This window comes from Mesocricetus auratus, unplaced genomic scaffold, assembly GCF_017639785.1.
Source record: "Mesocricetus auratus isolate SY011 unplaced genomic scaffold, BCM_Maur_2.0 Super-Scaffold_100003, whole genome shotgun sequence".
Lineage (NCBI taxonomy): Eukaryota > Metazoa > Chordata > Mammalia > Rodentia > Cricetidae > Mesocricetus > Mesocricetus auratus.
Genome location: NW_024429188.1, coordinates 97,295,557 through 97,322,966, shown reverse-complemented (window position 1 = coordinate 97,322,966; position 27,410 = coordinate 97,295,557). Strand labels below are relative to the sequence as shown.

General features: G+C 48.4%; 1 protein-coding gene across 1 annotated transcript; it reads right to left on the bottom strand.

The window, feature by feature from the left end:
• Window positions 1-1,742: 1,742 nt before the first annotated feature.
• Sash3 (SAM and SH3 domain containing 3) lies at window positions 1,743-16,977 on the bottom strand. Its single transcript, XM_040744576.1, has 8 exons — window positions 16,732-16,977; window positions 8,845-8,940; window positions 8,416-8,562; window positions 5,688-5,829; window positions 4,496-4,644; window positions 4,140-4,349; window positions 3,834-3,984; window positions 1,743-3,311 (listed from the first exon to the last, which is right to left on the bottom strand). The coding sequence occupies exons 1-8, from the start codon at window positions 16,786-16,788 to the stop codon at window positions 3,121-3,123; spliced, it is 1,143 nt and encodes a 380-aa protein (XP_040600510.1). The 5' UTR covers window positions 16,789-16,977; the 3' UTR covers window positions 1,743-3,120.
• Window positions 16,978-27,410: the final 10,433 nt, after the last annotated feature.

Sequence of the window (27,410 nt, the reverse complement as noted above, 5' to 3'; positions counted from 1 at the left end):
GTTCTTAACCTGTGGGTCGCGCAGTTCCTCTGGGGTTGAAGAATCCTTTCATAGGGATCACATATCAGATATCCTGCATATCAGATATTTACATTATGATTCATAAAAGTAGCAAAATTACAGTTCTGAAGTAGAAACAAAATTAATGTTATGGTTGGGGGTCACTACAACATGAGGAATTGTATTAAAGGGTTGCAGCACCAGGAAGGTTGAGAACCACTGCTCTAGGGTTAACAGGAGAAACTGCATTGCTGACATCATTCTCTCTTAAGCATATTGACACATGGCAATGATTTTTTAGGATTATTTGTCATTTGGACTTTATAGGAATGATGCTTTTTCTATTTTAGGGGTCAAGTTGAAAAGGGGTTGGTTACGTAGTTTTTGTTTCAAAGTTAAATCTCTCCGATCTTTCTCCAGACCCCTGCACTTAGGTTGAACTGGTGAGGTTTCTTTAGTATTGAAAGTCAGGAAATTGCCTTGCCAGTTCCCACAATCAAGTTGGCTGTGCCTTTGTGAGGGGCCATTGCCTTGTGCTGATTCTGGCTTTCTGACGCTATCCCTAGCAGGTCCCAGAGGTAACGGTATACAAATGCTATATTGGTCACTGTGAAGTTATAGGAAAAGGTGAAGCCTACATATCAAGTACTATAGAATTCCATTTATTTAAGTACTTCCTGGAGGAGGAGTCCTGGCTGAGTCCAGAGGAGAGGCAGTTCCTTCCCACTTGATTGTGTTCTTGGTGAGTAATAATGTAATGTGGCCACTGTTGTGTGAGAAGTGAAGGTAGGTTCTATTGTGAGAGAGAGCTGGGAGAATCACTTTTTTTCCCAGCTTGGAAACCTCATACCTCATCCTGAATTTCCTGAATGGGGGGGGCGGTGGGCTCTGCTGGGACTATGGGACTGTAGAGCTTTTTCGCCATGACTTATATTTCAATGTCCTTGGGCCCTGCGGTCCAAATACAGTCTCCACTCTTACGAAAAGTCTGGGTGGGAAGTTCAGAGACTGGGGGAGAAGTTGAAAGGTTACCAGCAGGGACTAGGGCCTCTGCCATGTGTTGGCCCACACTGCTAAAGGGGTTGGGGGTGGGTGGGAGAGAGAATGGTGAGGGTCTGTGGTGAGCTGGTCAGAATCTGCCTAGAGTGGTCTTAGGTAGAGTTAATGAGATATGGAATCTATAAGTGAGAAGGGAGGCCGCGGAACTGGTATGTGCCTATGCCAGGAGCTGCTTCTCTGATGGGAAGAAGGAAAATGTACCTGTCACCTTGAATTGGACAGTAGCTGACAAAACTTGAACCCTTTCATCCAGCATTTAGCAGGCAGGAGTCTGTACCTGGGACTGATAATCTACCAACTGGACAGAGCTCAGGGCTGCCGGAGCTGCCTAGACTCCTTAGAAGGACCTTATCTCCATCACCAGCCTCCATTGTAATCGGAGTTGGCACCCTCAATTGACCCTTGAAATCCAGCATCTCCTAGGTATTTGAGGATCAGCAGGGCCTGTGGATATGGGCATCTGAGCCCTATTCTCAGTAGGGATGTTTGGAGGGAAGGGTGGAACCAGTTGGAGCTTTAGATGGAGAGTTAAGTTAGCAGAGTCAAGGTTTCTTGCATCCTCAGGAAGGGGAAAGATGGCCCTGAAAGGGCAACAAATGGATATTTTGCCAAGATCAGATTTAAGGACCTTCCTGTCCCTCCCCAAACCCTCTATCCACAGGAAAGAAAATGGGAGACGGTAATTAAGTTCTATTTCCATTTATTGTTACTAACGTCTTTCCCCAGTACCCCCCTATTTACAATAATTCAACCACGCCAGGCGGTGGTGGCGCACGCCTTTAATCCCAGCATTCGGGAGGCAGAGGCAGGCGGATCTCTGAGTTCGAGACCGGGCTGGACCAACAGCCTCCAAAACAATACAGAGAAACCCTGTCTCGTAAAAACAAAACAAACAAACAACAACAACAAAAAAAACCAATAATTCAACCACTTCATCCAAACTAGATTTTTACAAAAGTTCCTGGTAGTAGATCAAAAGCATGGCCACTTACTGACCAGGTAGTCCTACCTGTGATGGGCACAGTTGACCTTGCATCTGGAAGAGCTGCTCTTGCTACTGAAGTCGGGGAGGGGGGGCAGTAAAAGATGTGATGATCTCCCCACCCTTTGGAGGTAGGGTACTAAAACCTTTAGCCGAGCAATGTTGGGTTGAGTGGAGCCTCCAATGTCAAGCAAAAGGCTACATAAATGACCAAATCTGGGCCCATCCCTGCATCTGGCTTGCACAGAGGCGATTGTGTTATTCAGCCAGCCTGTGGGAAATCTCCTTTGAAGGGAACACTTACCATAAGAGATACAGGCATTGTTTTAAGCTGGGAGAAGGTACTGCTCAGTTTGAGTCAAATGGGAAGGTATGACATGAATGAGAAGGACGAGCTATTTCATTGGAAAGCCTGAGACCCCTCCAACCTCCCCAAGAAGCCCACTAGTGTCCTGGATGGCAGGCAGTTGGAGAGCACATATTTAAAGATACAGAGTATCAGTCGGTGGGGCTTTCAAAACTGCACATTTGAATCTTGGGCAGGCTGAAGCCAAAAGAAGGGCAGGCATATAGTTCAAGTCTCATGGTGACTTAGTGGTCAGACCTCTAGAACACTGAGAAGGATACTGGGAATCGTATGTGTAGCTTCCTTGAAACCTCTTTTAAGGAATTCTGGATTTACCCATAGCCAACCGAGGTCTTTTGAAACAGCCAGGCTATGGGACTGGTTTGAAACAGTGGTTTGGTATTCTTCTTAGCAGGTTTGGGGGGGCCTTGGTCATAGGGCATGACTAGGTCCCTTGGTACCCCACTTGCATGGCCATAGTGAGAGAATGGGAGGTACCAGAAGGGGCCATGCTGTCAGTCACTGGTAGAGGAGAGGGTACAGAAGGTGGGATATGCCTTTGGGCAGCCCCTTATCCACACTGTCTGAGCCTGCAGTACCCTGGCAGGGCATTTCAGTCATAAGCCTCCCCGGTGACACAGGGCCAGATTCTGCACCAGTCCTCTGTCTGGTCCTGAGTCATTCTGGGAGGCCACACCCATCCCCGCAGTCTCTGCAGCTTGCCCTCTTTCCTTCAAGGAGCTCCGGCCAGGGAGAGCCCCTGCAGCTGCTCCTCTGTGCCTGCCAGCTCTGCCTCATCACGCCCACTCTCGGAGCCCTCAAAGCAGCCAGAGTCACGTGGGATGTCCACCTTGGGGTCTGACACTGTGTGCAACACGGGCTCCTGGCTGCTCTCAGCACCCTCTTCGGCCTCTTCACTGCCAGCTGTAGGAATGAAGACAAAACGGAGAGACTGGGTCCTAAGCTGGTTGAGGGTGGAGGCATGGGGTGGGGACCGGTCATGGGCTGGAACCCCTGGGCAGTCTCCTGTAGGCAGCCAGCTCAGCTGACTCCCTCCACCAGCCCTGCCTCTCTTCTCCCCACTTCCAGCGAAGAAGGCGGGAGTTTTGTTCCCAGGTCCAAAAGTTCAAACATCTCCAGAACTGAGCTGGAGCCAGGCAACCTAGACATGGTCTCTGAGGTTATTGCTCAGCTTCATGTAAATCCCTTGCCTTCTCTCGCCTTAATCTCCCCCTCTGATCCAGAGGGCATTGGGCCTGATTACTCATATGACCCCCCCCGCCCCGGCCCCAACAAATTTTCCTGGAAACACCACCTCAAGCGTGGAAAAGTGCCTTCCTGCTGCAGGGGCCCGGGTGGGGGGAGCCTTTGGGGCAGAGCATGGTTAGAGTACAAGGTCTTGAATTCCAGTGAGAACCTATGCCCTCCCCCACCAAAGCCACTCACTGTCGTAGTCCAGCAACAGCTCTGCAGCCGTGAGCAGCTTGGCCCGGTGCTGTGGGTCCATGATGTTGAGCTCGTTGAGGTGTGTTTCCCGCAGCTCTTTGAAGTCTTCCAGGGTCTGGTAGCCGTTGAGCAGCAGGGTGGATGTGTGCTCCTGGGGGGCAGAGACAGGCCATCAGCAGTCCCCTTTATAAGCCACCGTTGTCTGAAACCTTTCCCTTATATATAGCAGCTGTCCCCTTGGCCCCCATCCCAGTGGCAATTATGCCTCCGCTACTTCCAGACACAAATGCAAGTCCAAACTCAAACCTCCAGGCCAATGCGCTCCAGCAGTTCATGCAGAGTCTTGGGCTTGGGCCTCTTGCCTTTGCTCTGTCGGCGGCTGGGGCGCACCGGCCCCACAGCCTCCTCGGGCAGCACATCCACATAGATGAACTTGAAAGAGCCCAGTTTGCCGTTGAGAAGGCCCAGCCATGTGCCCACAGGTGGCTTCTCTATGATCTGGATAACATCTCCTTTCTGTGGGGAAGGAGAGCAGAAGAGAGCAGGGGGAGGGAGCTTTTGGCTTCTGCTGATACTTTTGATACTTTTCATGACTTGTTTTGTTTTCTTCCTTGATGACTGAAGCCTGCCAGGCTCTGGAGGGGCCCAGATGCCAACGTTACCTGCAGTTTCAGTGAGTCGTGGTCATAAGGGCTGGGAGTGAAGTCAGTGTGGACTCGAGCACGACCGCAGAAAGGCCCTGTGTACTGGGGAGCAGGTGTCTCCTCCATGAAGCTTCCAGATCCTGGGCCAGGGCTTAAGAGTTCACTGCCTGCAGGACATGGACAGAGAGGAAGCACATCTGTGTCCCAAAGCAGCTGAGGTAGACAGTGCCTAGTAGAGGCACTACAGGGAGCCCCTAAGGAAACACCCTTGGAGAGACGCTGCACTCTTGCAGGAAGAGCAGACGGGGTTCAGCTCGAGCCCCTTAGCTGGAGAGCTGGCTCATAGAGTCTACAGGATGGGCAAATCCAGAACATGTCTGGGGCCCAGCAACTCTCCAGGTAGGCCAAATGCCCGCCCCCAGAGGCCTCTCATCTGTACTTGGTGCCACTGGGTCTACCACCCTCCAGGTCTCCTTGCTCCCACTATAGTGCTCCTTCCGTACAGGAAGACATGCCTTTCGGGATTCTTTTCCTTTCTCTGTTTTATAAGACAACATTCAATAACAGGGCCTTATGAAAATGCAGGCGTACTCTTTCTACCTGAGAAGGGCAGGGTGATGGGTATTTTAAGTGGATTTTCAGTGGGAGGCAGAGAGAAGTTTCTATAGAGGCAGAGAAAGGGTGACAAACGTGGAATGAGCCCGAGGGAATTCTTCAGTGCTTGTCTAGCCCCTGCGCACTTCAGAGGATCTGAGAGCCAAGAGGCTGACTCTTTAAACTGGAAAATCTATCTCAGGACTTCAACGTGGGGTGTTTCAGACACTCAAGGGGCTGTAGCCTGTAGGTCCCCTTGGACGGCTGAGGACATACTGGTCCAAGAGGACAATGAGGTTCTTCCTCTGCTTATGGGCCTCTCCAGGCCTCAGATAGCAAGTGGAAGCCCCTGCAAAACAGACCTGAGTTCAATACTGGCTCACTTGGCAAGTCACTTAACTTCTTTGAGCCTGAGTTTCCATGTCGACAAAGTGGGGATAATAGTATAGACCCTATCAGGTTATGCTGAAGATTTAATGTGAAGTGAGTCGAGAGGTTCCAGAAAGTAGAAGACAAATACTCATTTCTCTTTCAACCCTTTCCCAGAAAAGCCCCTGGCACTGCCCCAGTCTGTCCCTTCTCCAGATCTGGCAGCTGTCCACTCCCTTCTACTCACCTGTTGATGTCTGGCGACTGAGGGCTGGAAGTTCACGTTCCTCCTGCTCTGAAAAGGCCAGGGACATCTTCTCAGGCCCAGGGCTGTCCAGGCTGCAGTCTGGAGATGTTGGGGAGGCTGAGCCCTCCTCCAGTGTGTCTCCCTATAAAAAGAGTGTTGGAAGCCCTGAGAAGCCTTGCTGTGGCAGGTCAGTCCCCAATGCAGTGAAGCTGGGCATGGGTTTGGTTCGGATAAAGTTTTGTTACCTACAGGATATGGGGCCATATTCTGAACCTTAGTTTCCTCTTTTGGAAAAATGAGGATGGCAGGTCCGGTTCTCCTACATCACAAAAAGAGGCCCCCAGGATACTGAGTGGACATACTTTGTCGGTTTCCAGCTTTGGTGGACACGAAGAAGCGGCCAGGGTGACTAAGCTTGGACGTGAGCGGTTGCCGTGACATGGTCAGGCAGACAATTTTGTCTGAGAACAATTGTCCACAGTCTTGTGTGCCAGGCTGGCCCAGCCACTTCCTTTAACCCTCACAGTAACACTTGGTCTGAGTTTTAAGATGCGGAACTTTGCCAAGGCCTGTGGGAAATGACAACCAAGTTGGCTGGCCCCAGAGCTGCTCCTATCTCAGCTGAGTGCTTCTGAGCATGTGTTCTGTAACAGCTGGTTCTCTTCAAATAAAGGACTGGGTGATTTGCCAATCCCTATTTTGTGAATGTTCCACATCAATGGGCAACATCTGGGTACCATTGCATGTCCTTGGATGAGTTGTCAGAAGAGATATCTAGGTTATTTCCGTTATGCAGATACTATACACACATCAGCAACATGTGTAAGAAAAAAAAAGTTGTGCTGGAATTAGGAGATGATGCATTTTGAAGATTTTTATCATCACCTTTGCCCTGACTAGTGTTATGCCAACTTGGCACAAGCTAAAATCATCTGGGAGAGGGAACCTCAACTGGGAAAATGCCTCCATAAGATTGGGTTATAGATGCTGGGTGGTGGTGGCGCACGCCTTTAATCCCAGCACTCAGGAGGCAGGCATTTCTCTGTGAGTTTGAGACCAGCCTGGTTTACAAGAGCTAGTTCCAGGACAGCCTCCAAAGCCACCGAGAAACCCTGTCTTGAAAAACCAAAAAAAAAAAAAAAAAAAAAAAAGATTGGGTTGTAGGATATTTTCTCTATTAGTGATTGATAGGGAAGGGCCCAGCCCATTGTGGGTGCTTCCATCCCTGGGCTGGTAGTCCTGGGCTCTATAAGAAAGCAGGCTGAGCAAGCCCTGAGGAGTAAGCTAGTAAGCAGCACTCCTCCACGGCCTCTGCATCAGCTCCTGCTTCCAGGTTCCTGCCCTGTTTGACTTTCTTCAGCGATGAACAGTGACATGGAAATCTAAGCCAAATAAATCCTTTCCTCCTCAAGTTGTTTTGGTCAATAGTGTTTCATTACAGCAATAGTAACCTTAATTAGGACAACTGTTGTTTTTAATAGGACATATTTGATTTAAAGCTCTCTCTCTCAGTCTCTCTCTCTCTCTCTCAGTCTCTCTCTCTCTCTCTCTCTCTCTCCCGTGTGTGTGTGTGTGTGTGTGTGTGTGTGTGTGTGTGTGTGTGTGTGTGTGTGTGTTTTACCATTGGTGATAAAACCCAGGGCTTTACATGTGCCAGGCAAGTGCTTCACCCCTGATTTCTGTTAGTCTATAGAAGTCGATTTCTAATAATAGTTCTATTTAACAACTGGCTTATGAAATTCATGACAGTTAACCAACTGCCCTCACAAAGCTAATTGAGTGCTCTAGGCTACTGGGGCTGTGCCTGCCCTCACAGCTCTTTGTCTCACTTTCCTCCTGGGGCTGAAGTTAGCAACCTCTATTTTCTCTACACTCGTTGAGTTAATGAAGGTTCAACCAATCAATTTCTTTATTTTTTACAGATCTATTTATTTTTAATTTATGTGTATATGTATGGGTGGGGTGATGTGGGGGGGTACATGCATGTCAGTGCAAGTGCCTTCGGAGACCAGAAGAGGCCACTGGATACTTCGGAGCTGGAATTACAGGTGTTTTTAAGTCCCCCAACATGGCTGCTGGAAACGAACCCTTTGTTCTCTGAAAGAGTAGCAGACACTCTTAACTGCTGAGCCATCTCTTCAGCTCCACAATCTGACTTTCTAATGCTTGCAAAATGACACCATTCAGTGGGAACCACACTTTAAATCTCGAATTTGGATCTTTGCCCAGGCTGGCACTATATAGTGTGATCCTCTCTGGTGATGCTGGGTAGCAACAGCAAGTCATAGCTCTCCATCGGCCACATGGTAAATAGAGGAGCATCTGTAATTTTCTCTCTGTTTTCCTGGAATCGGGCCCTTTTAAATCAATCCCGGCTTCTTCCAGTCAGAGCTTGGGGCTGGATACATTCGGCTCCGGAGAGCTCATCTTCCTTTCAACTGCCCTCACTCTATGCCTGTCTTTGAGAAAGCTTCTGTTGTGCACACTTTCATCTTTCCTCCGATTCAGTTCTTTCCTAGCTAGGCTCCGGCTGCCTGTGACAGGTGGTAACCCCCCACCCCCGCCATCACTACCCCCTTCCTGCCCCAGTCACCACCTCCATATGAACAAGCTGCTTGCCCTGAGAGCACCTGCTCATCTCAGGAGTGACTCTGCAGATGATTGTGCTCACTTCCCTGCCTCTTTAGCCCTTCTTGACCTCACCCCACCCTTGGACTCCAGGCCTCACCATCTCCTCTGACAGGGCCTTCACCATCATCTTGCCCATCTTCCTGTTCATGGTCCGGGAAATGACTGCCCTCCACTTCTTTCCCAACTTTTTGCCACTCTTCCCAGAATCCTCTGGGGTAAGAACACCTGAGTCATCTTCTGGAATCTGTGACAACAAAAGAAGAGGTTCAGAGACCTTGGCAACACTGGCTTGGATCCAGGTCTTGAGATACAAAGCCGTCTTCAGGACCCTGAAGTGGGGGGGCGGTGGTAGGATGGAGAGTGCCACCCCACCCCCCCACCCTGTTCCCCTTTGGTGCTTAGGAGAAGTGACCTTTCTGTGTTAAGGAAACTTTGTCCCAATGACACTAAAACCTCCTATTTCCCCTCCACCCTGCCCCCTACACTTCCCCTACTCAATGTATGCCCAAGAATCTCTGAAACTCACATTATCATCCAGGTTAAATTCCTTCTCGCTCACCACAGGGGAGCTGGGCTTGGATTTGGCAAAATCCTTAAAGCTGCTGGAGCGCTGAAGCGAGAGCTGGGAAAAGCAAAAATGTTTTAATCATTGTGCTAAAATGACTGCCCAAGGGTGGATTCCTTCTCCCTTCTGGGCACATATGCCCACATCAGGGCTGGGCAGAGCAACATAAACCCTAAGGTGAAGGAACAAAAATGCATTGTTCTTCATTCTATCCCTGGCCACAGAACAAAGGACTTCAGGCCTTGGGTGCCTCATACCTCAATGCAGCTCCAGGCTAAACCCAAATTCCCATGCAGCTGAGGTTTGGTTTGGGAACCCTGGCATGAACGAATCAATGGGTCAGAGTCAGCGTACACTTCAGCATCTGTGACAAAGTTGTACGTGAACTAGGAGGAACTCCCTCCCAAAAGCGTTTCTCTGGCCTCCACATTCTGGTGTGCACTGAGGCAGTGACAGGGGGAAAGATATCCAGGTCTATAGCCTGATGAACTCTTGTCCCAGGAACAAAGAGACAATCCCACCAGATGCCTGGAATGGCACTTTCTAGAGAAACCACAGTTAGAGGCTTCCTTATACAAGGTGTCTATAGGTTTGGCTCATAAATGATTGGAGCTAATTCAGTTCAAGAAAGCCACCATTTTCTCTCCATTCACTACAGTTTTTAACCTTGGCCACTGGTGTGAGAAACTGGCAACTGCCAATTTTTGCCAGTGTTTGTGGACTTCTACACACGGCCTATTGTTTGTGTTGATGAGACTATCATGTACATGGTGAGATATCAACCTGAAAACAGGACAAGCCAGGTAAATTGGGGGGGGGCGCTATAGACACAAAGAGTTGAGGCTAAGCCTGTGTCACGATAGATAAACAGACTAAACCAGCAGACACACACAGGAACCAGAGTTCACAGATGGCCAGACAGATAAAGTGGGGATAGACTTCAGACACTCAAGATAAGGGCTTGAGGAACCAGAGCTCCAAACCCTCACTAAAGCTAAAGGTTTCACATCCTTCTTCCTACTAAATGGGGGTGTGTCCAGTGTGACAACCCCCAGACCAGGGGGTGACAGCACTTTCTCCTCAAGCGCAGTTTGTCCTAACTCCTAGAGACTGCAGTCTGGTACGTTTTCTGGGTCTTGACCAAAGCTGAATCAGCAACTGGGTTTCAGGGTCATGTATTCCTAGAGGTAGTTGTCCAGAAACTAGGTCAGCAGTCAGGCCAAGCAGAAACCAGAATCATCCGGGGCCACATAAGTGGGTGCCTGGAGCCTCAGTTGGTAAGTTTCCTTTGTGATACCTTAGAGACCTAGAAAGGGGGCTGTGAGTGGGTATACAGAGAAGAATATCGAAGCTTGGGGTGATTTCCACGATTCCCATACTTCTCCATCCTCATCACCCCTCCTGCTATTCTTTCCTCCTTTTCTTTCTTTCTTCCCCCTCTCCTCTACTTTCCATCTATTTCCTTTTCTTGTATGGTAGGATGCAGCTGCCTGGATAACTTCCCCCTCTTATTGCATGGAAAAGAGGGAACAGAGAGAGGGTGGGCACCAAGCTGGCTTGGTCCCAAGGAGAGCAGGCTAGGTTGCTATTTATAGGCCAGTGGGACCTATTGTGGCCTTCCCTCCACAACTGCTTAACCTAGACTCCAGAGCAGGAGGCAGGAGGCTGAGAGTCGCCCCTGAAGCCCCAGGGACTGGTGAGGCTGGAAAGCAAGCCAGAGGGCAGATGTGGGGTGGGAAAGTGGGCTTTGTTAAGAAGAGTAAGCTCACTGCTAGGCTGTTCTCTTTCTCCAGACCTTTTCCTGGTATTAATTTGCAGGCTGTCAAGTTGGGAGGAGAGGCCTTTGACTCCCGGGCTCCTGTGATGGCCCCTCTGTCTTAGCTTAAGCCCAAAGCAGGAGGCAACCCTTTCAAAAGGGCCATGGAAGTAATTCTGGGGTTTGGGCCCAGCTGGCCATTATTTAGTCCAGATAAACAAACAGGACAGGCACACGTTCTTCAAGTGATCAGTGGCAAGAGTCAGCTAAGTGGTCTTTTACCAGGCCTTCCTCCATCCTCAGGGGCAGCCACAAATATCTTGGCTGGCTTTGGTTTACCCTGGGATAACCTAGCACAAAGACGAGTTGAAATCCATGAGCTCATTTTTTTACTATCTGCCTTCCCTTTGGGGTGAAGCCTGGCTGGGAGTTGTGCAGGCAAGGAGGAAGTACCATGTACTGGTGGCCTCATTTTCAAGTCTAAGGAGAGCATGTGGACCTCTTGGAAACAGCTACACTTTGGGCAGCGGGTGTTGCTAAGTTCAACTCTGGTATGACTCTGGTATGTGTGGCCTCAGATGACTTATTTAACCTTTCAAACCTCAGTTTCTTCTTTTCTGCCACTGACCAGCTATTTTCTCTGTGCTCTTGTTTCCTCATTAGTAAAATGAAGATTAAAAACTCTATGCTCTAAGCTGTTGTCGAGATGAGCCAAGTGCCCATTTAATGCTGGCAACATCACTGGCATATCTGGCCCTCCTGGGATACTGGGTTATGTGTAGCCTCTGTATGACTGGTCTGCAAATTTTTTTTTGTTTTTACGAGACAGGGTTTCTCTGTATTGTTTTGGAGGCTGCCGGTCCAGCCCGGCCTCAAACTCACAGAGATCCGCCTGCCTCTGCCTCCCGAGTGCTGGGATTAAAGGCGTGCGCCACCACCGCCCGGCCAGTCTGCAAACTTTTGTTGTTGTTTTTTTCAAGACAGGGTTTCTCTTTCTAACAGCACTGACTGTCCTGGAACTTTTTATGTAGACCAGGCTGACCTTGAACTCACAGAGATCCACTTGCCTCTGCCTCCCGAGTGCTGGGACCAAAGGTGTTTATCATCCCACCCGGCCTCATCTGTAAACTCTTAACCTGGACATTTCCCCATCTAAAACACTTTATACTTCTAGTAACTGCCTGAAAAAATCTCCTTTAGATTTTAGTATACCTGGAGACAGCACAAATATCCATCAACCATAGAATGGATTCATTGTGTCAGAGTCATACAAGAGGACAATAACCAGAAATGTAACTGTCTCAGCAATATTTTTTATTCCAAAAACATGAATAAATCTCACCAACACACAGTTGATGAAAACTGGTCAGCTTCCCCCAAAAGTATGACTCATAATTCTTCCTCCACAAAGTTCAAAGCATGGGGGAACTCATTTATGCTGTCAGAAGTCAGCAAAGTGGTTACTCTTGGGGAAGGGGGGTATGTGGTGGTGAGTAGGGTGGTGAGAGAAACTTCTGGAATCTCAGAAATGGTTTATTTCTTAAGCTGAGTGCTGCCTACCTGCGGATATCCACTTTATGGAAACTCAACCATATGGATATCGTACTCAGACAAAAGGTGGCTTCTAACTCTAATTTCAAAGGCAGTACCCTACAGAAGTTCTCCCCTGATCACCCTGGGTAGCTTCACACTACCCCAGGTGGTTCACCTTTCTTGCATTCCCCCTGCCCCAATTGCCCTCTAAGCTGCTTCAGTGATCTGGGTCCTAGCCTCTGTGTGTATGTGAAACCATCAAAGAAAGGTTAACACCACCCATATGCCCACCAGTCTGCCACGTTCTTCACATGCCTCAGACTACTCCAGCATCACCAACTCCATATTACATCCCCACCTCTCAGCGAAAGAAATGGAGATGCCGCGAAACCAAGTGTTCTAAGCGGAGTCCCATGACTTGTAGAGGAGACACAAGGACAAGGCACTCCTAAACTCAAGTCTGGGGCTTGACACTGGGAGGCCATGTGCACTACAGGGCTTGTGCCACCTCACATCGAGCTTGGTCACTGCCACACCAGGATAGAAACGGGCTGAGTACAGGACTGACTACAAGTGCTGTTTGCCTGGAGCAGCCAGGAGAGCGGGTGGGAGCAACTGTGGAGGAAGGACTCGGGCTTTGGGGGACAATGCACATTTAAATGGATTCAGGCAGGAGATGGGATACCTCTCCACTTGGAACTAGGAAGCATTTGAATGAGAGTGAGAAGCTAGGGGTAGTCTGAGCTGACCTGTTGGTAGGTATGTCCTGGGAGGCAAAGCAGGAAAGGCCCTGGAAGGTGTTTGCTAGCCATGCCCCTATAGATGATGGGGAGCCCCAAGTTGAATGTCATTTAACTGAAATGCTTAGGACCCAAAGTGTTCCACATTTCAGATATTTTTGTTTGGTTTTTCAAGACAGGGTTTCTCTGTGGAGCCCTGGCTGTCCTGGATTTCACTCTGTAGACCAGGTTGGCCTTGAACTCACAGAGATCTGCTTGCCTCTGCCTCCTGAGTGCTGGGATTACAGGCGTGTGCCACCACTACCCAGCTTCAGATTTTTTTTTGAGGTAGTGCCTCATGTAGCCCAGGCTGGCCTCTAATTTGCTGTGTATCAGAGGATGACCAATATTCAAGGGTAAAGAATGACACCTCTACCTCTTGGATCAATATCCATTACAGATTACATCTGTGGCTACCATCCACAGTTTACATGGTGCTGAGCATTGAACCAAGAGCTTTATGAATACTAGATGAGCACTCTAGTGACTGAGCTACATCTCTAGCCCTTCCAATAGAAAAAATCTAATATTTGCATATATATTTATAATGAGATATTTTGGCAATAAGGCGTCTAAACATGAATTTTGTGTGTACTTCATATATTCCATATATATGGCAATTTTATATAATGCTTATGTATGTTTTGATTATGACCTGTCATATGAGGTCAGGTGTGGACTTTTCTGCTGTGGCACCATGTTGACTTTCAAAATCCTTGAGATTTTGGAGCATTTTCATAATAAGGCTGCTCAGTCTGTAGTGATACTACAAGGCATGCGTTGTTGGAGTGCCATTCTAGAAGTGTGACACGTGGAACAATGTTCTGGTATTTGGGAAGACTTGAAAAGAAAGAGACTGTAGGCCGGGCGTTGGTGGCACACGCCTTTAATCCCAGCACTCGGGAGGCAGAGGCAGGAGGATCTCTGTGAGTTCGAGACCAGCCTGGACTACCAAGCGAGTTCCAGGACAGCCTCCAAAAGCCACAGAGAAACCCTGTCTCGAAAAACCAAAAAAAATAAAAAATAAAAAATAAAAAGAAAGAGACTGTAAGGAGGCAATGGCCCGGCACTTGAACACGAGCCTAGGTTCCTTTCCATTTCCCCTGGAGGGAGGCTAGAACATAAGGATGCATTGGAGAAGGGCTATCTTTAGGGGAGACAAGTCCAGAACACATCCCTCTCCATTCCTTCAACACTGACACTGATGTTTTTTGGAAGTGATAGCAAAGGGAATGCAGTGAGTACGAACTTGAAGATGATGCAAGTATCCACGGGGCAGCCAAGGGCCAAACCCTCCCACTCTGGAACATCCTCCATCCCTTATGAAGCACAACAGGAGCCATGTTCTGAACCTGCTTTGTGTCCCAAGGCCTACCTCCTCCTCTGTTCTGTTGGCTTGTCTCTTAGTTCCCAGCTATCTGGGTGTTCCCCACAGAGTTCTACTGGTACACTGAAGCTTGTGCTGATACTCTCTCCTGGTGTTTCTGAGATCAGTACGGGGACAAGGGAATGCAGCAAGGAGTCAGTAAAAGTCTGAAATTAAGTATCTTGGCTTGGGTCCCTGCAACATTAAAGCTGTTCTGGCAAATGTCACCAGTCTGGGCTTCTGGTGTGAAGTGAGTATAAAAGTAATACCTGTCTCTGCTCTGTGAGGTTGCAGTGACAAATCAGCAAGCTAAGCCACGAGCAGAGCCCAGCAAACAGCCTCTGATGAACCTTGCCTCAGTGGTGGCACTCCACAGGCCTTGTTTTCTGTACTTCAAGGCTAGAGCCATGGTTTATTGTTTGCACTGCGCTCCCTGTCTTAGCTCATGCCAAAATAAGCATGCCCTTGTAGGCAGGAGCACACATGTGACAGTGCTCTCACAACTCTTATTCCAGTGATCCCTACCGCCAGAGATTAGACTTCTCCTTTTCTTTCTGAGGTGAAGAAACTGAGGCCCACCGGAAGTCAAGGGTCCCAAGGCAGAACATGGCAGGATTCCAAATTCACTTCCTTGTGCCCCCCCCACCCTCCAGCGCATTCTCATTTGCAGTAGGAGGAGATGAGGCAGGGACAGGTGGGAGACGCTTCCTTTGTCCGTTGCTCATTCCCTTCCACCACATCACCTCAGTTTCCAAGATGGAGCTGGCTACCGCCTCTAGGCCTTGGGAAGATGGCACATTTTCTGGATGTTTGGTTGGGCTAAGGGCATATCTTACAGTATGGAGACAAGCTCATCTTGGCTCCTGGAGGCTGGTGCAGGCTCTGACAAGGATAAGGTGTAGTCTGCATGGACTGCTCTTCCTTAAAGGATGTGGACCGAAGACTTCTAGAAGAGGCCTGAAGGAATTCCCAGAGGCCAATCACAGAATCTGGGTAATTGGATCCAAGAGAGCGGAAAGGGATTTCTTGTTTCGTATGCCTCGCGGCACTGTGAGCTCTTTCTCAGGCTCCTTCCTCCAACCTGATTCCCCTGTGGTTTGGGGCCTACCAGAGTCTATGCAGCAGTCTCTGTTTCCCTCATGAGCTAGAGAGCAAGGGGAAGTGGCTTGGCTCTGAGGAGTGGCAACCAATGGCCTTTGGGGCCTAGTTTAGGTGGGGGTGGGGAGGGGGGGATGACAGGGCCCTGTGTGAAGATTCACAAGTCTCCCCTCCCCCACCTACCACCACTGCAACCGTAGAGAAGCAGCTGAGATGGGGGAGCAGCCACCCAGACCCTCAGAGATGGGACAGGATGCACACCCCAGTGCTCTGAGCTTGTTTCTCAGCTGTCACCCTCTGCCTGGGAACTGACAAGGGGCCTTCCCCACAGTCTACCTGAGTTGAATCCCGGGGGGGAAACTGATAGGGCACAGTGAAAGGCCTGGAGGCCCCTGACTATGGCTTGGGTGCTTGGATCTAGTCAGGCCTCTTTTGGAACATTCCTGTGCTCTCACTAGACATGGAGGCTGGACAGGCAGATTGCCTGGGAGAAGCCTACAATAAAATGAACTCTATACATCCAGTCAGAACAACCTGCATATGACAGAGTCTTCAAGAATCTTTCAGTCTAGCTACTGCCTCAGGAAGATGAACACCTCAGCCGTCCATGGCAGCTACCTTCCTTCCTGGCCTATGAAATATCCCTCCCCAAAGAAAACTCTCCTCCTCGGCTCTCACACCTACTCACCGTACCATCAGCTTCGTTTCTCATTTTTCACATGTTCTCCCACCCAGAAAGAACCCATGTAACCATCCAGAATTCACTGCATTTTGGTGGCCCCTTCTCCTGAGTCTGAAAAGTCCCTACTATTTCATCTCAGGTGGCCTGGGGAACTGTAGTAGATATGAGCCCAGCGGGCAGGGGCATGGCTCCTCCCAAAAAGTAGGGAGCCTGGGCTACTTTGGCTGGGCAAGCCAGTGGGGCCCTTTGACACAGAACCAGGCTAGGGGAGACCGAATTAAGTATGCTCTTGGGATTTGACCTGAGCCCTGTATTTTGTAATTCTCAAAATGAAGTCTGTGCTTCTAGCCCTTACACTTTTTAGCCTCATCGTTGTAGGGTTGTATTCTATAACTCTAGACTTCTAAAAGTCGTACTCATAGCTCTATCCGCCAGAGTTTAAAAGGTGTCTTCCATACTCTTACTACTCTAGTGACCGTTGAGCCCATCCCTTTGCTTTCTGGGAGAATGGCCTTCACCTACAAGCTCAACACACAGTCTTGGTTCAACTTCCCCCTACCAAGAATCTAGGAGGGGATTGGTGGAGAATATGGAGGAGGGCAAGAAGGAGTGTGTGCTCAAAGATGCTCCTTACCTTTTTCTTCTGAGTGGGTTCCTTGTCACTGGCGTTGGAGGGTTTGCGACGCAACATGGTCCTCTCCTACAGTGATACTCCTGCTCTGGTCTCCAAGGTGCTTAGATGCAAAGGTCTCTTGCCCAGCCTCACCGGCACCAGTCAGGTGGCACGGCATAGACTGCCTCCGGCTGCCACACTTACTTACTGCTGCAGTGGCAGCTTGGGGGTACGAGCCATGGACACCCAGCAGCAGCAGCAGCATACAGGAAACCTTGCCACGTGACCTACTCTTACAGCAATCATGGCCCCTGCTGGCCTCTAGGGAGGAAGGAAGTCCCAGTTTCAGTCTCCAGAGATTCTGATGCAGACAGATCTTGAGTTGAACAATCAGAGAAAAGCCCCAATCCTGTTGTCTCATGCCATTCACCAGTACTTCTTTTACTCTCTGACTTATTCAGGCTCTATTCTCACTGAGTAAACTTCGGAAATCAGAAGGTGAACAATGTCTCTGCCTGTTGAGTAAATGTCCCCAGTCAATTTGCAAATTCAAAGTCATTACTGCTATCACAATTACCATTATGGTCACCCCTATGGCCACTATCTCCATGGCCATCACTACTACTACCATTACCAGATAGTCACTGATCTACACCCATGACCTCAACAACTGTCATTGCTAGCATCCCCACTGCTGTCAACACACCTTAGCCATGATTGATAAAGCTGTCACTCTTGAGATATTTCCATTGCTTCTATCATTTTTATAGTTGTCACCCTTACAAACATTGCATTTATGATGCTCTTGGTACTACAACCTTCAATAACCCTGTATCCACAACTCCTACAGTTATCATCCCAACAAAAATCCACATTTCCATCGGCACACTTATGGCTCTCATTCTAGATGAGGTGTCTACACTCAACACCCCTCAGCTGCCACACAAAGCTGGTCAGAACAACTAAGAAATATTTCTCAAGCAATGCCATGTGAACAACAGGTGCCCCATTCAAAAATTGTTTATCTAATGCCTATGCACCACACTCATCTTGTGAATTATGTGCGGCAGATGATGACAATGGCAATGATGATTTGCAGTGTTTAGGGGTCTAACCCATGGCTTACATACACCAGGTAATTATGATACCATTAAGCATTTGTGGCAGATGTTTAAATACTTTCAATGACTCCTGTTTACTACAAAGCAACTGCTATGCATCAGATACACCTTAGCAAATATAGATGAACAATAAAAAGAAACTTCAAAAGTCTCCATAATCAGCTTCCACGCTGTTTACATAAATGTCTTTTACTGTTTTCAACATATAGCACCTCTGTTTACACATAAGTCTATTTCTTCGAAAAATCATACTGTACAGGAGGCAGATCATTGGTTTGGGGAGACTTGGAGAGATGGGAGGCACGGATCACTATGAACACATAGAACTTTTTGGAGGTGATGAATATGTATGCTATTTTGATGGTAGTGATAGTTTCATGAATGTATGTTAAAACTTAAGAAACTTAATGTTTTAAAACTTTTACAGTTTACTAAGTCAATTATACCTCAGGAAAGTTGTTTTTTAAAGTTTGAATGAAGAAACACATTTCACAAGCTGTTCGTGTTTGCTTTTCATGTGGAACATATTTATATTTTCTCGTGTGCGGGGTCTTGTTTCGTATCCCAGGCTGCCTTGTAACTTGTGATCCTCATGGCTCAGCTTCCTGGATGCTAGGGCTGTAGACATGCACCACCATGACTGGCTGAAATATTCGGAAACTATGTGATGATATGTGTGTATGCGTGTGTCCACGTGCACACTCAGGATGTGTGCTTCCTGTGTGTTCACATATGGAGGCGAGAAGTCAATGCTGGCTGTCTTCTTCTAGTGCTGTCTACCTTAGTTTTTTGAGAAAGGGTTTCTCATTGAACCTGGAGTTCACAGTTTTCAGCTATACTGGCTGGCTAGTGAACTTCTGGGATCCACGGGGCTCTGCCTTCCCCATCCTGTACTGAAGTTACAGATGCATGCCACTTCACCAAGCTTTTATGTGGGTGCTAAGGATCCGAACTCACGTACAACAGGCAATTTCCTCAAAGAGCCATCACCCCAGCCTGAATTACATGATCTTTTAAATGGCTGCTTAGCATTTGGTTGTGGGAAACCACAATAATTGTCTTGGTTGATTTTGAAGAAAAAAAAAAAAACAAAACAAAAAACAAAAGCACCCAAGTACTTATTGAAAGTCCTTAAGGTAAATTTTACTCAGTCACATCTATAAGTTTATTATTAGGTTAAACGTCCAGAGAGTTCAGAATCGCTGGGGTAAGAGATGTGCACCTTTTTTCTTTTTCTTTTAATATCTTTCTTTTGGTCTCTCAAGATAGGATCTCTCTGTGTAGCTCTGTCTGTCCTGGGACTTGCTCTGTAGAACAGGCTGGCCTTGAACTCATGGAGATCTGCCTACCTCTACCTCCAGAGTGCTGGGATTAAAGGAGTTTGCCAGCACTGCCCGGCACACATTTTTTTCTTTTCTTTTTTCTTTTTCAAGACAGGGTTTCTCTGTATTGTTTTGGAGGCTGTCCTGGAACTCGCTCTGTAGACCAGGCTGGCCTCGAACTCACAGAGATCCGCCTGCCTCTGCCTCCCAAGTGCTGGGATTAAAGGCGTGTGCCACCAACGCCCGGTTACATTTTTTCTTAATTAAAAGACATTTTATTTTTATAAAATAATTCTTCCAAGAAGGAAGAAGAGAACAAGTAAGAAATAAACTCTCCAAGTGACATAAGATGAGTATTCGTCTTCAGTGAGGGGTCTTTCTTACCTGGTTCCTGCCCTCCTTCGACTTTTTTTCCTAACCTCGTGGAACATCATGAGGAACGCCAACGATACACCTTTGCAGGGTTCTCTGGAACTTGTGAAATCCTGAGCTGGCCTGCCCCAGCTCCCAAGATGTTCTCGTGACTTCCTCCCTGGACCCTACGGCCTTCAGATCATTCATCTGTTAGCTCAGGGAAGAAGGACCAAGTCCTTCTCTCTCAAGATAAAAATCGTATTTCCTCTGGCGCTAGTCCAGCCAAACTGACGGGCTGACTCGAGAAAAGATTCTGCCTTCTGCATTCCTTTCTTATTGCCTTGCTTTAAGTCTGAAAGTCTTCTCCTGGCTGCCTAGGGGCACTAAGTTAACTGGCTAAGGCTTTGCAGTGTGTTTAGGAGCCTGAAAGCTAGGAAGGGGACAGACGCTCCAGCCTGCGGGGTTCAGTGTGACCCCAGATGGGAGGTCATTCTCTCCAGGCTCTGGAATAGGGAGTACGGTTGCTTTGTCCAGGAACACCTGAGGCTTTCAAGGCCAGGGGGCTCGAAGGCGGGAACAGCACACAGAGCTTTCCGGGCCTGTGCATCGTCCCTGGCCGGCGCTCAGGATGTGCCCGCTTCCTGTTTGCCCAGCCCCAGCAACAAGCAGAGCTCACACAGTAACCGCAGAACCTTCAAAGGCTGCCAGCAAACCCGGGTGGGCGGTGGGCGGTGGGCTGCTGAGGCCTGGGAAAGGGGTGGGGGTGAAGTGGGAGGTGAAGTCATTTGGGACAGAGTACAGAGAAGTGACAGACCAGTCAGGCCAAGCAAGTGTTCTCAGTACCTCCCTGTCTCTTCTTGCAGATTTGTATAAGGCCCAGTCCGCAGCCTGTGTTCTCGGGGTTCAGGGTCTCCCTCATGCAGACTTGCCTTCCTCCAGCCTTTCTTTCAGCAGATGATCCTAGCTAGAGTCCCAGTGGGGCAAGCTCCCGGAAGCTAATAGGTCCTAAATACCTGTTTAACATGCTTCTGCAGCATATTTGCATTTTATGGGTTCCATTCCAGGTACAGAGTCTTCAGCTAAAGTAGTGACCCAGCGCAAAACAGTTCAGTGAACAAGGCCACGTTCACCTGCATGAGGGGCTGACAGGCAGCACCCAGGAGCTTGGTGTGGCCACAGCCTTGTGCTCGGCACTTGGTGGAAGTACAAGATAGACTGATGTCTAAGTCCCTTGCACCTGAAAGCTGCCATCCTAGGTGGAGTGGCAGGCTCTCATTTCCCCGCGCTCGTTCTTTGCTAATTACTCCACTAGATACTTCACAAATATTCCTCAGTCCCACTACAACCCTCCAGAGAAGCAAGGGAGGTAGTTTAGGCTAGAATAAATTATTGCAGAGGTACGGCCTAGAAGGAAGTATAAATGATCAGGTAAGGGAACCCTGATTTAGCACACAATTGGTGTGGTGTGGTGTGGTGTGGTGTGGTGTGGTGTGGTGTATGTATGCTGTTTGGGGTTATCCTACTGATAACAAGATGATTCTGAACCTTCAGGTAGTGGATGTAGGGGTGCCAAAGTCACCAGGCCCTTGTAGACTATGTTTACACAGAGCAGGCCCCCACCAGCACACCCAATCCTCTCTTGGTAGATAGATGATCATGGGTGGCATTTATAAGGCAGGTGGGATCCATTCCTTATGCCCCTTAATAGGTGCATCCCTGCTTTGAGATGCTAAGAGTTTGGGTGGTGAAGGATACTACATTTCCCCAAAGATTTTTTTTCTCGCTTCCTAATCCTCAGTCCTCCCTACACTCCAGGTGAAAAACCTGTTGGCTTTACAACAACTCTCCAACTCAGGAACTGTGCTCAGCCCCATTTTACAGGAAGTCAAGGTACAGTTAAGACACTTGCTCAAGAGTGCACAGCTCCTATAGATGGGAGCTGAGTTCTAAACATGGGCCATGTCTTGGTTGGGGCCACACTATTAAGCATTTGGTTAAGGTGCCTCTACAGATTTTTTAAAACAGGACATGAAAGCACGGTGGAGCCTTTTTGACATGCTTTTTCTCTGTGCTAGGACAAGGCTGGGCTGGGTACAGGACTGAATGCCACAGGGCCAAGGCGAAGCAGGATGAAGACGGCATCTGAAGTCACATCATGTGCACTACAGCTGCAGTAACTAGGTCAGGTTAAGTGGGAATGACGTAAGGGAGGCCTTTGTCATTGTGTCAAGGAGTAAACATCTGTCATAGTTCGCCTAGAGAGTTGGGGGAGGGATTGGTGGCACGTCCATTCCCAACAGCTGTCATACAGGCGAACGCATATGTGGCTAGGAATGATGAGGAATAGGAAAGTTTATTATCTAGATTCACTTGAAGGAAGAAATTTTGGATACTCAGCTGGTACTAATCCAGTCCTGGTTAAGTAGTAGTTCTGTCTCTAGAATTACCTAAGCAAGAATTATGTAGTCCCTTGAAAATACCTGGGGATTTCCAGGTGAAGCCTACCACTTAAGCAGCCTGGCCCATGATCATATTGTATGATCATCTTAGGCAGAGTGAGTGCAGGAAGAGTAACTGCCAGCAGGAGCAGAGGAGGCCAAGAGACAAGGGGTGGGAAGCTGTCGTATCTGTGCCTAACGCACAACATGTGCAAGATGCACACAGGGCTTTCAGCTCAGGAACACCGGGGAGCTCCTACCAGAAAGACAATCATATCTGGAGTTCCGAACTCATGATAAGGTCTTGGTTTAAAAACAAAAACCACCTGCAGGCAGCTGTGGCAGTTGGGCTCTGAAGAGGAGGCGGGGCTTTGGTGCTCAGAACAAAACATGTTCATGACTCATTGGAGGGCCTTACTGTGGAGGACTAGGTGTGGCTGGGTTGCTTGGCCTAGGACTCAGTGCCCAGGTTACCAGGACAAACATCTATGAGCAGTGAGCTCTGTAGGCTGTGGGGATGATTTTCGGGGGTTCTAGGGATAAGCAGAGCATTTCCCAGAGTAGATGCAGGACCTTGGGCAAGTGATGGTATTTGTGAACCTTAGTGAAGAAATTGTGTGGGTCTCTCTCTCTCTCTCTCTCTCTCTCTCTCTCTCTCTCTCTCTCTCTCTCTCTCTCTCTCTCTCTCTCTCTCTGGTGTGTGTGTATGTGTGTGTGTGTGTGAGAGAGAGACAGAGACAGAGAGGCAGAGACAGACAGAGACAGGCAGACAGAAAGACAGACAGGCAGACAGAGAGACTAGGCTTATTACTGATCACCTACACAGGGGGAGTACTCACAGTCCTGGTGGATAACCCTATATCAGTTCCTCTAGGTTCCTTCTGGGAGACTTTTCTAACCTCATTAAAGCAAAGACAACCTTGGTGATGACTATTTTGGAGCTACTGCCTCCTTTCCACATCACCTTGGCACCTACTAGTTTCTTGGGTCCCCCCCAAACTTCTGCCCCATGATCCCATTGACCCATGTTTAGTTAGTGTGTCTTCATAGCTTATGTCTTTCCACTTTGCCAAGTCAAAGTCCCTCTGCCCAAACTAAACCATAAGGAGTGTTGACGAGTGAAAAGGTCTAAAGCCGCCTGGGAACGGCTAGAAGGGAAACCAGTTTTTCAGCTTCAGGGCCTTGCCACAGCCCACTGGGGTTTTCTCAACCATCCATCCTACCAGACCTAAGCTGCTTGCTAAGTTCCTGTTTCATAGAGAAACACAGAAGTTAAGAGATGGGCCAGCCTTAGAGCAAGGGCTGGTTGGGTGAGTGTTTGGGGAGCACCTCCCACTCCCAGTTACTCCCAGCTGTGATGAACCATGGGGGGGGGGCAGGGATGGACAGAGAGGAAACAGTAGCTACTAAATCTTCATATTTCTGGGGTTTTTTTGAGACCAAGAGTGCCCAACTATGGATTTAAGGAAGTTCCCAGTGAGTTAACTAGCAAAGAGTAGAGAGCCCAGCCCCTTCTGAGGTCCCAACTCATGACAAGCTGAAGCCAGCTGGCTTGCAACAGAACTGACTTTGTTATCACTTACAGATGAACTATTTAAACTCCCCATGAGTGTATTTGGGTATGTATCTGCCATTTTGCCCACATCCTTTTCTAGTCTAAAAGCACAAAAGAATTTAAGTAGTGGCTTCTTGTAATAGCAACCCTCAGAGGCTGAGGCAGGAGAATTGCCACCAATTCAAAGTCAAAGTCAACCTGGGGTACACAGTCAATTATAGGTCATCTGGATTACATAGCAAGACCCTCAGCAAGAACAAACACAAATGTGGCTTCGGGCAGAGCTTGGTGGCAGGCTATTGTCCTAGTACTTGGTGGCAGGCTATTGTCCTAGTACTTGGTGGCAGGCTATTGTCCTAGTACTTGGGAAAGAAGGGTAAAGAGTCTGAGGCTAGCCTGGGGTACATAGGAATTCTCAGTCTCAAAAATTATCTCAATACCTTACCATTTTCGTCACAGTAACATGCCCTCAAACAGGTCTCCTTGGGTCTCATTTTGTTCCCTATCGACTAAGGGAGTAACAGAGGCACACACTGAAATCGGGAGAAGACAAAAGCCCATGTGCCCGTGCCAGGCCCGCTCTCTCTGTCTCTCTCTGTGTCTGTTGCTTTCTCTGCTTGCACATCAGGATGTAGCTCTCAGCTACCACACCTGCCTACTGCCGTGCTCCCTGCCACGACAATAATGGACCAAGCCTTAGAAACTGTAAGCAAGCCCTCAATTGTGAAATGCTTTCTTTTATAAAAAGGAAAGAGAAGAAGGGGGAGAGGAGTCACCACAGAGCTGAAGCCGAATGTCTGGGATTTAATGTATGACCTTGGGTGTGTCCTTTTCTCTCTCTGCTCATGAAGGTCCTGTTCAGGACTGAATATGGAACTTGCGGATTTGGATACAAAATTTAAACGCAAGGCTCTTTTTTTTTAAAGTATTAAGAATTATGAAACAAGGCGGAGTAACACACAAGTCCAGCTTCTACCACATAGTGAGCTTGAGGCCATCCAGGATTACAAGACACTGTCTCAAAAATTAAGAACAAAAATGAATACACAGATAAACAAAAATGAAAAAGCAAGCAAGGAAGAAAAGAACTGTGAGACAGGCAGCTGGGAAGGGACCATTAAAAACAGCTTGAGTCCCCCACCTCCCCAGCCCAAGTCCCCAAAGGAATGCCCAGGTTCCACAAAGCTGACCCTTCAGCTTCTTCAAGCACAGATGTATGGAAAGCCCAGGAGGGCTGCTTGGGCTCTGCTCTCTGTCACAGTCCCTGCAGCGTTTCTAAGGAAACTCAGGCTCTAGGGAGCATAGTTAGAAAAAGCCAAATTAGAAGTTAGCCCCAACAGCCTTTTCAGAGAGAGGGGATGAGTGGGAAGGAGGGAGGGAGGGAGGGAGGGAGAGAGAAAGGGAGGAAAGGAAAAAGGGCCTAAAAGGAGAAATTTGGGCCTAAAATAAATTGTTCTCCTATCCCCCTCTGAAGGAAGCTTGTGCTAGGCGAATAACAGTATTATTATCTTTTGTCTTTGTAGCTTCCTGATTTACAGAAGAGTGCCACATCCGGGGTCTTACAGGGCCAGTTCTCTACAACCTCACCAGGAAGTCTGCATGGGTAGTTTCCAGAACTGATAACCGAAGACTAGAGAGATGATGTGACTTGCCCAAGGCCACACAGCTGTTACACCTGAGGCTAGAATCCTAGAAACCTAACTCCTAGGAACAGGGAGGGGCCTTTCCATATGACCTGCTCCATAGCAGCAATAAGGTCAGGAGAAATGTGGTAAGCTCCCCACTCTGCTGTGAAAACATAGGACTAGAGCCCAAGGTGGTGGTGGGGCTATCTAACTTCAATTCCTAACAATGTCACAGGAGCTCCTTCGGGTGCCAGTCTTAACTGTATGCACACTAAGTGTCCCCCTGACTGACCCACAGTGAGGCTCTTAAACAGGAACAGTTGGGACCAGCCCTCTGGGGGTTCCAAGGAAGGGAGGAGCTGGGTTGGCTGAAGACCCTTCTACAGCTATGCATCTGAGTCAGAACTTGATCTCAGTCATAGATGGGAGTACAGGGGAACTAAATTGCAAGGGGATCAGGTGGAGTTCTGGGTTTTGACTTGAATGACCCACAGATGGGGCTTGGTTAGTGCCCGTGACTGGGAGAACAAGTGTTGGGACACAGGCCTGGGCAGGCAGGCCCCGACAAACAGGCGGTATGAAATTTGCTTCTCAACTGTGTGAGCCCAGTGAATCCTGTTTTCTCATTTGGAAAAGAGGAGGAGTCATAGCCCTTGTGTTCTTTTCAGAAAGCATGTCCCTGTGCCATCTGATTGTCTTGAATTCTGTTTTATTCACCAACTTGATATAAAAACCACCTTAAGCGGATGGAGAGTTGGCTTAGAGGTTAAGAGCACTGGCTGCTCTTCCAGAGGTCCTAAGTTCAATTCCCAGCAACCACATGGTGGTTCACAACCATACATAATGAGATCTGGTGCTCTCTTCTGGTGTGCAAGCATTCATGCAGGCAGAACACTGTATACATAGAAAATAAATAAATCTTAAAAAAAACACCCTGAACAAGTTGCTTTCTCTCCAAATTCTAAAGGCCTCCCTCACTTTCCATACTTTGAAAATGAGAATGATACCAACACCCTCTCAGAGCTTAGGAAGATAGACAATGTGCACAAAGCCTTCCACATAATGGTACAGAACACAGCGGTGATGGTGATGACGACCGTCCTTTTTATAAGTAGGAGCTCTCAGAGAGTGAGTGACACTGCAAATAGCCTCACCCATGCCAGGCTTCCCATCGAGGGCAGGACAGGTCTGAGGCCTTTGGAAGCAAATCTGGGTGGCCATGTATAATTTTTTTCATGTGAGTGGAGTGTGTGTGTATATACATGTTTTTGCTTGTGTGTACATGTCCATGTGGAGGCAGGCAGTTTATATTGGAAATCATCTGACTCGTCTCTCTTATTCAACAATGTAGGGTTTCTCAGAAAACCAAAAGCTTGCCAGTATGGCTACTCTTGCTAGCCAGCTTGCTCTGGGGAGGCCCTGTCACCACCTTGGGAGACTAGAATTACAGGCAGGCCTCCATACCCACATAGCATTTATAGGAGTTTCTGGGGTTAGGAACTCGGATCCTCACACTTGTGTAGCAAGGGGCTTTAACCACTGACACACTGCCCCAGCCTCCATACATCACTTTCACACTTGGAGAACTAGGCTTTGTTGGCCCAGCCCAGGCAAACTCTCAGCCTGTTGCCTTTGCCGAACACTGGGCCCCTAGAACCTTGTGACAAAAGAGCTGGCTGCAATTTTTATGGACCACACTTAACAAGTCCTCACCAGTGATGAACCCAATGAACCCATCTCTGTCCCCTTCATAATGCTGCAACAGCCTTCATACAGCCTGGAGGTAGCTGGCTGGGCACGGAGCACATGCATGTGAGAGGAAGCACGCACACACACTAGCACGCATGCTCATGAGCACATTCTCAAGCCCACGTGTTTCCCTCCTGAGATTCTGGGAGGCTCACATCCCTGCCCCCACCTTAGCCTCTTCTCTTCCTCCCCCACCACAAAAGCCACAGGTACCAGCAGTCTCCTCCAATGCAACAACAGCAGACACAATGCAAAACCAGAGGCAGGCATCTTTGCAAAGTTGTTTCAAGCATCTAGCAGGATGTGAGCCCAGGTGGCTAACGGCTAGTCCAGGTCAGACCGGAGGAAACACTGATGAAGGGGGTTCAGTACATGAGGCAGCGGCTGAGATGTAGGCTAAGAGACTTGGCACAGTGCTGATGGGTCAAGGAACTGGAATGACAGCCCATCTGGCCCCACCATCTCCTAAGCAAGTGTTGAGTCTCTTCAGGCAGGCCACTGTCTGAAAGTCAGTTTTCCTGTCTATAAAATGGGGA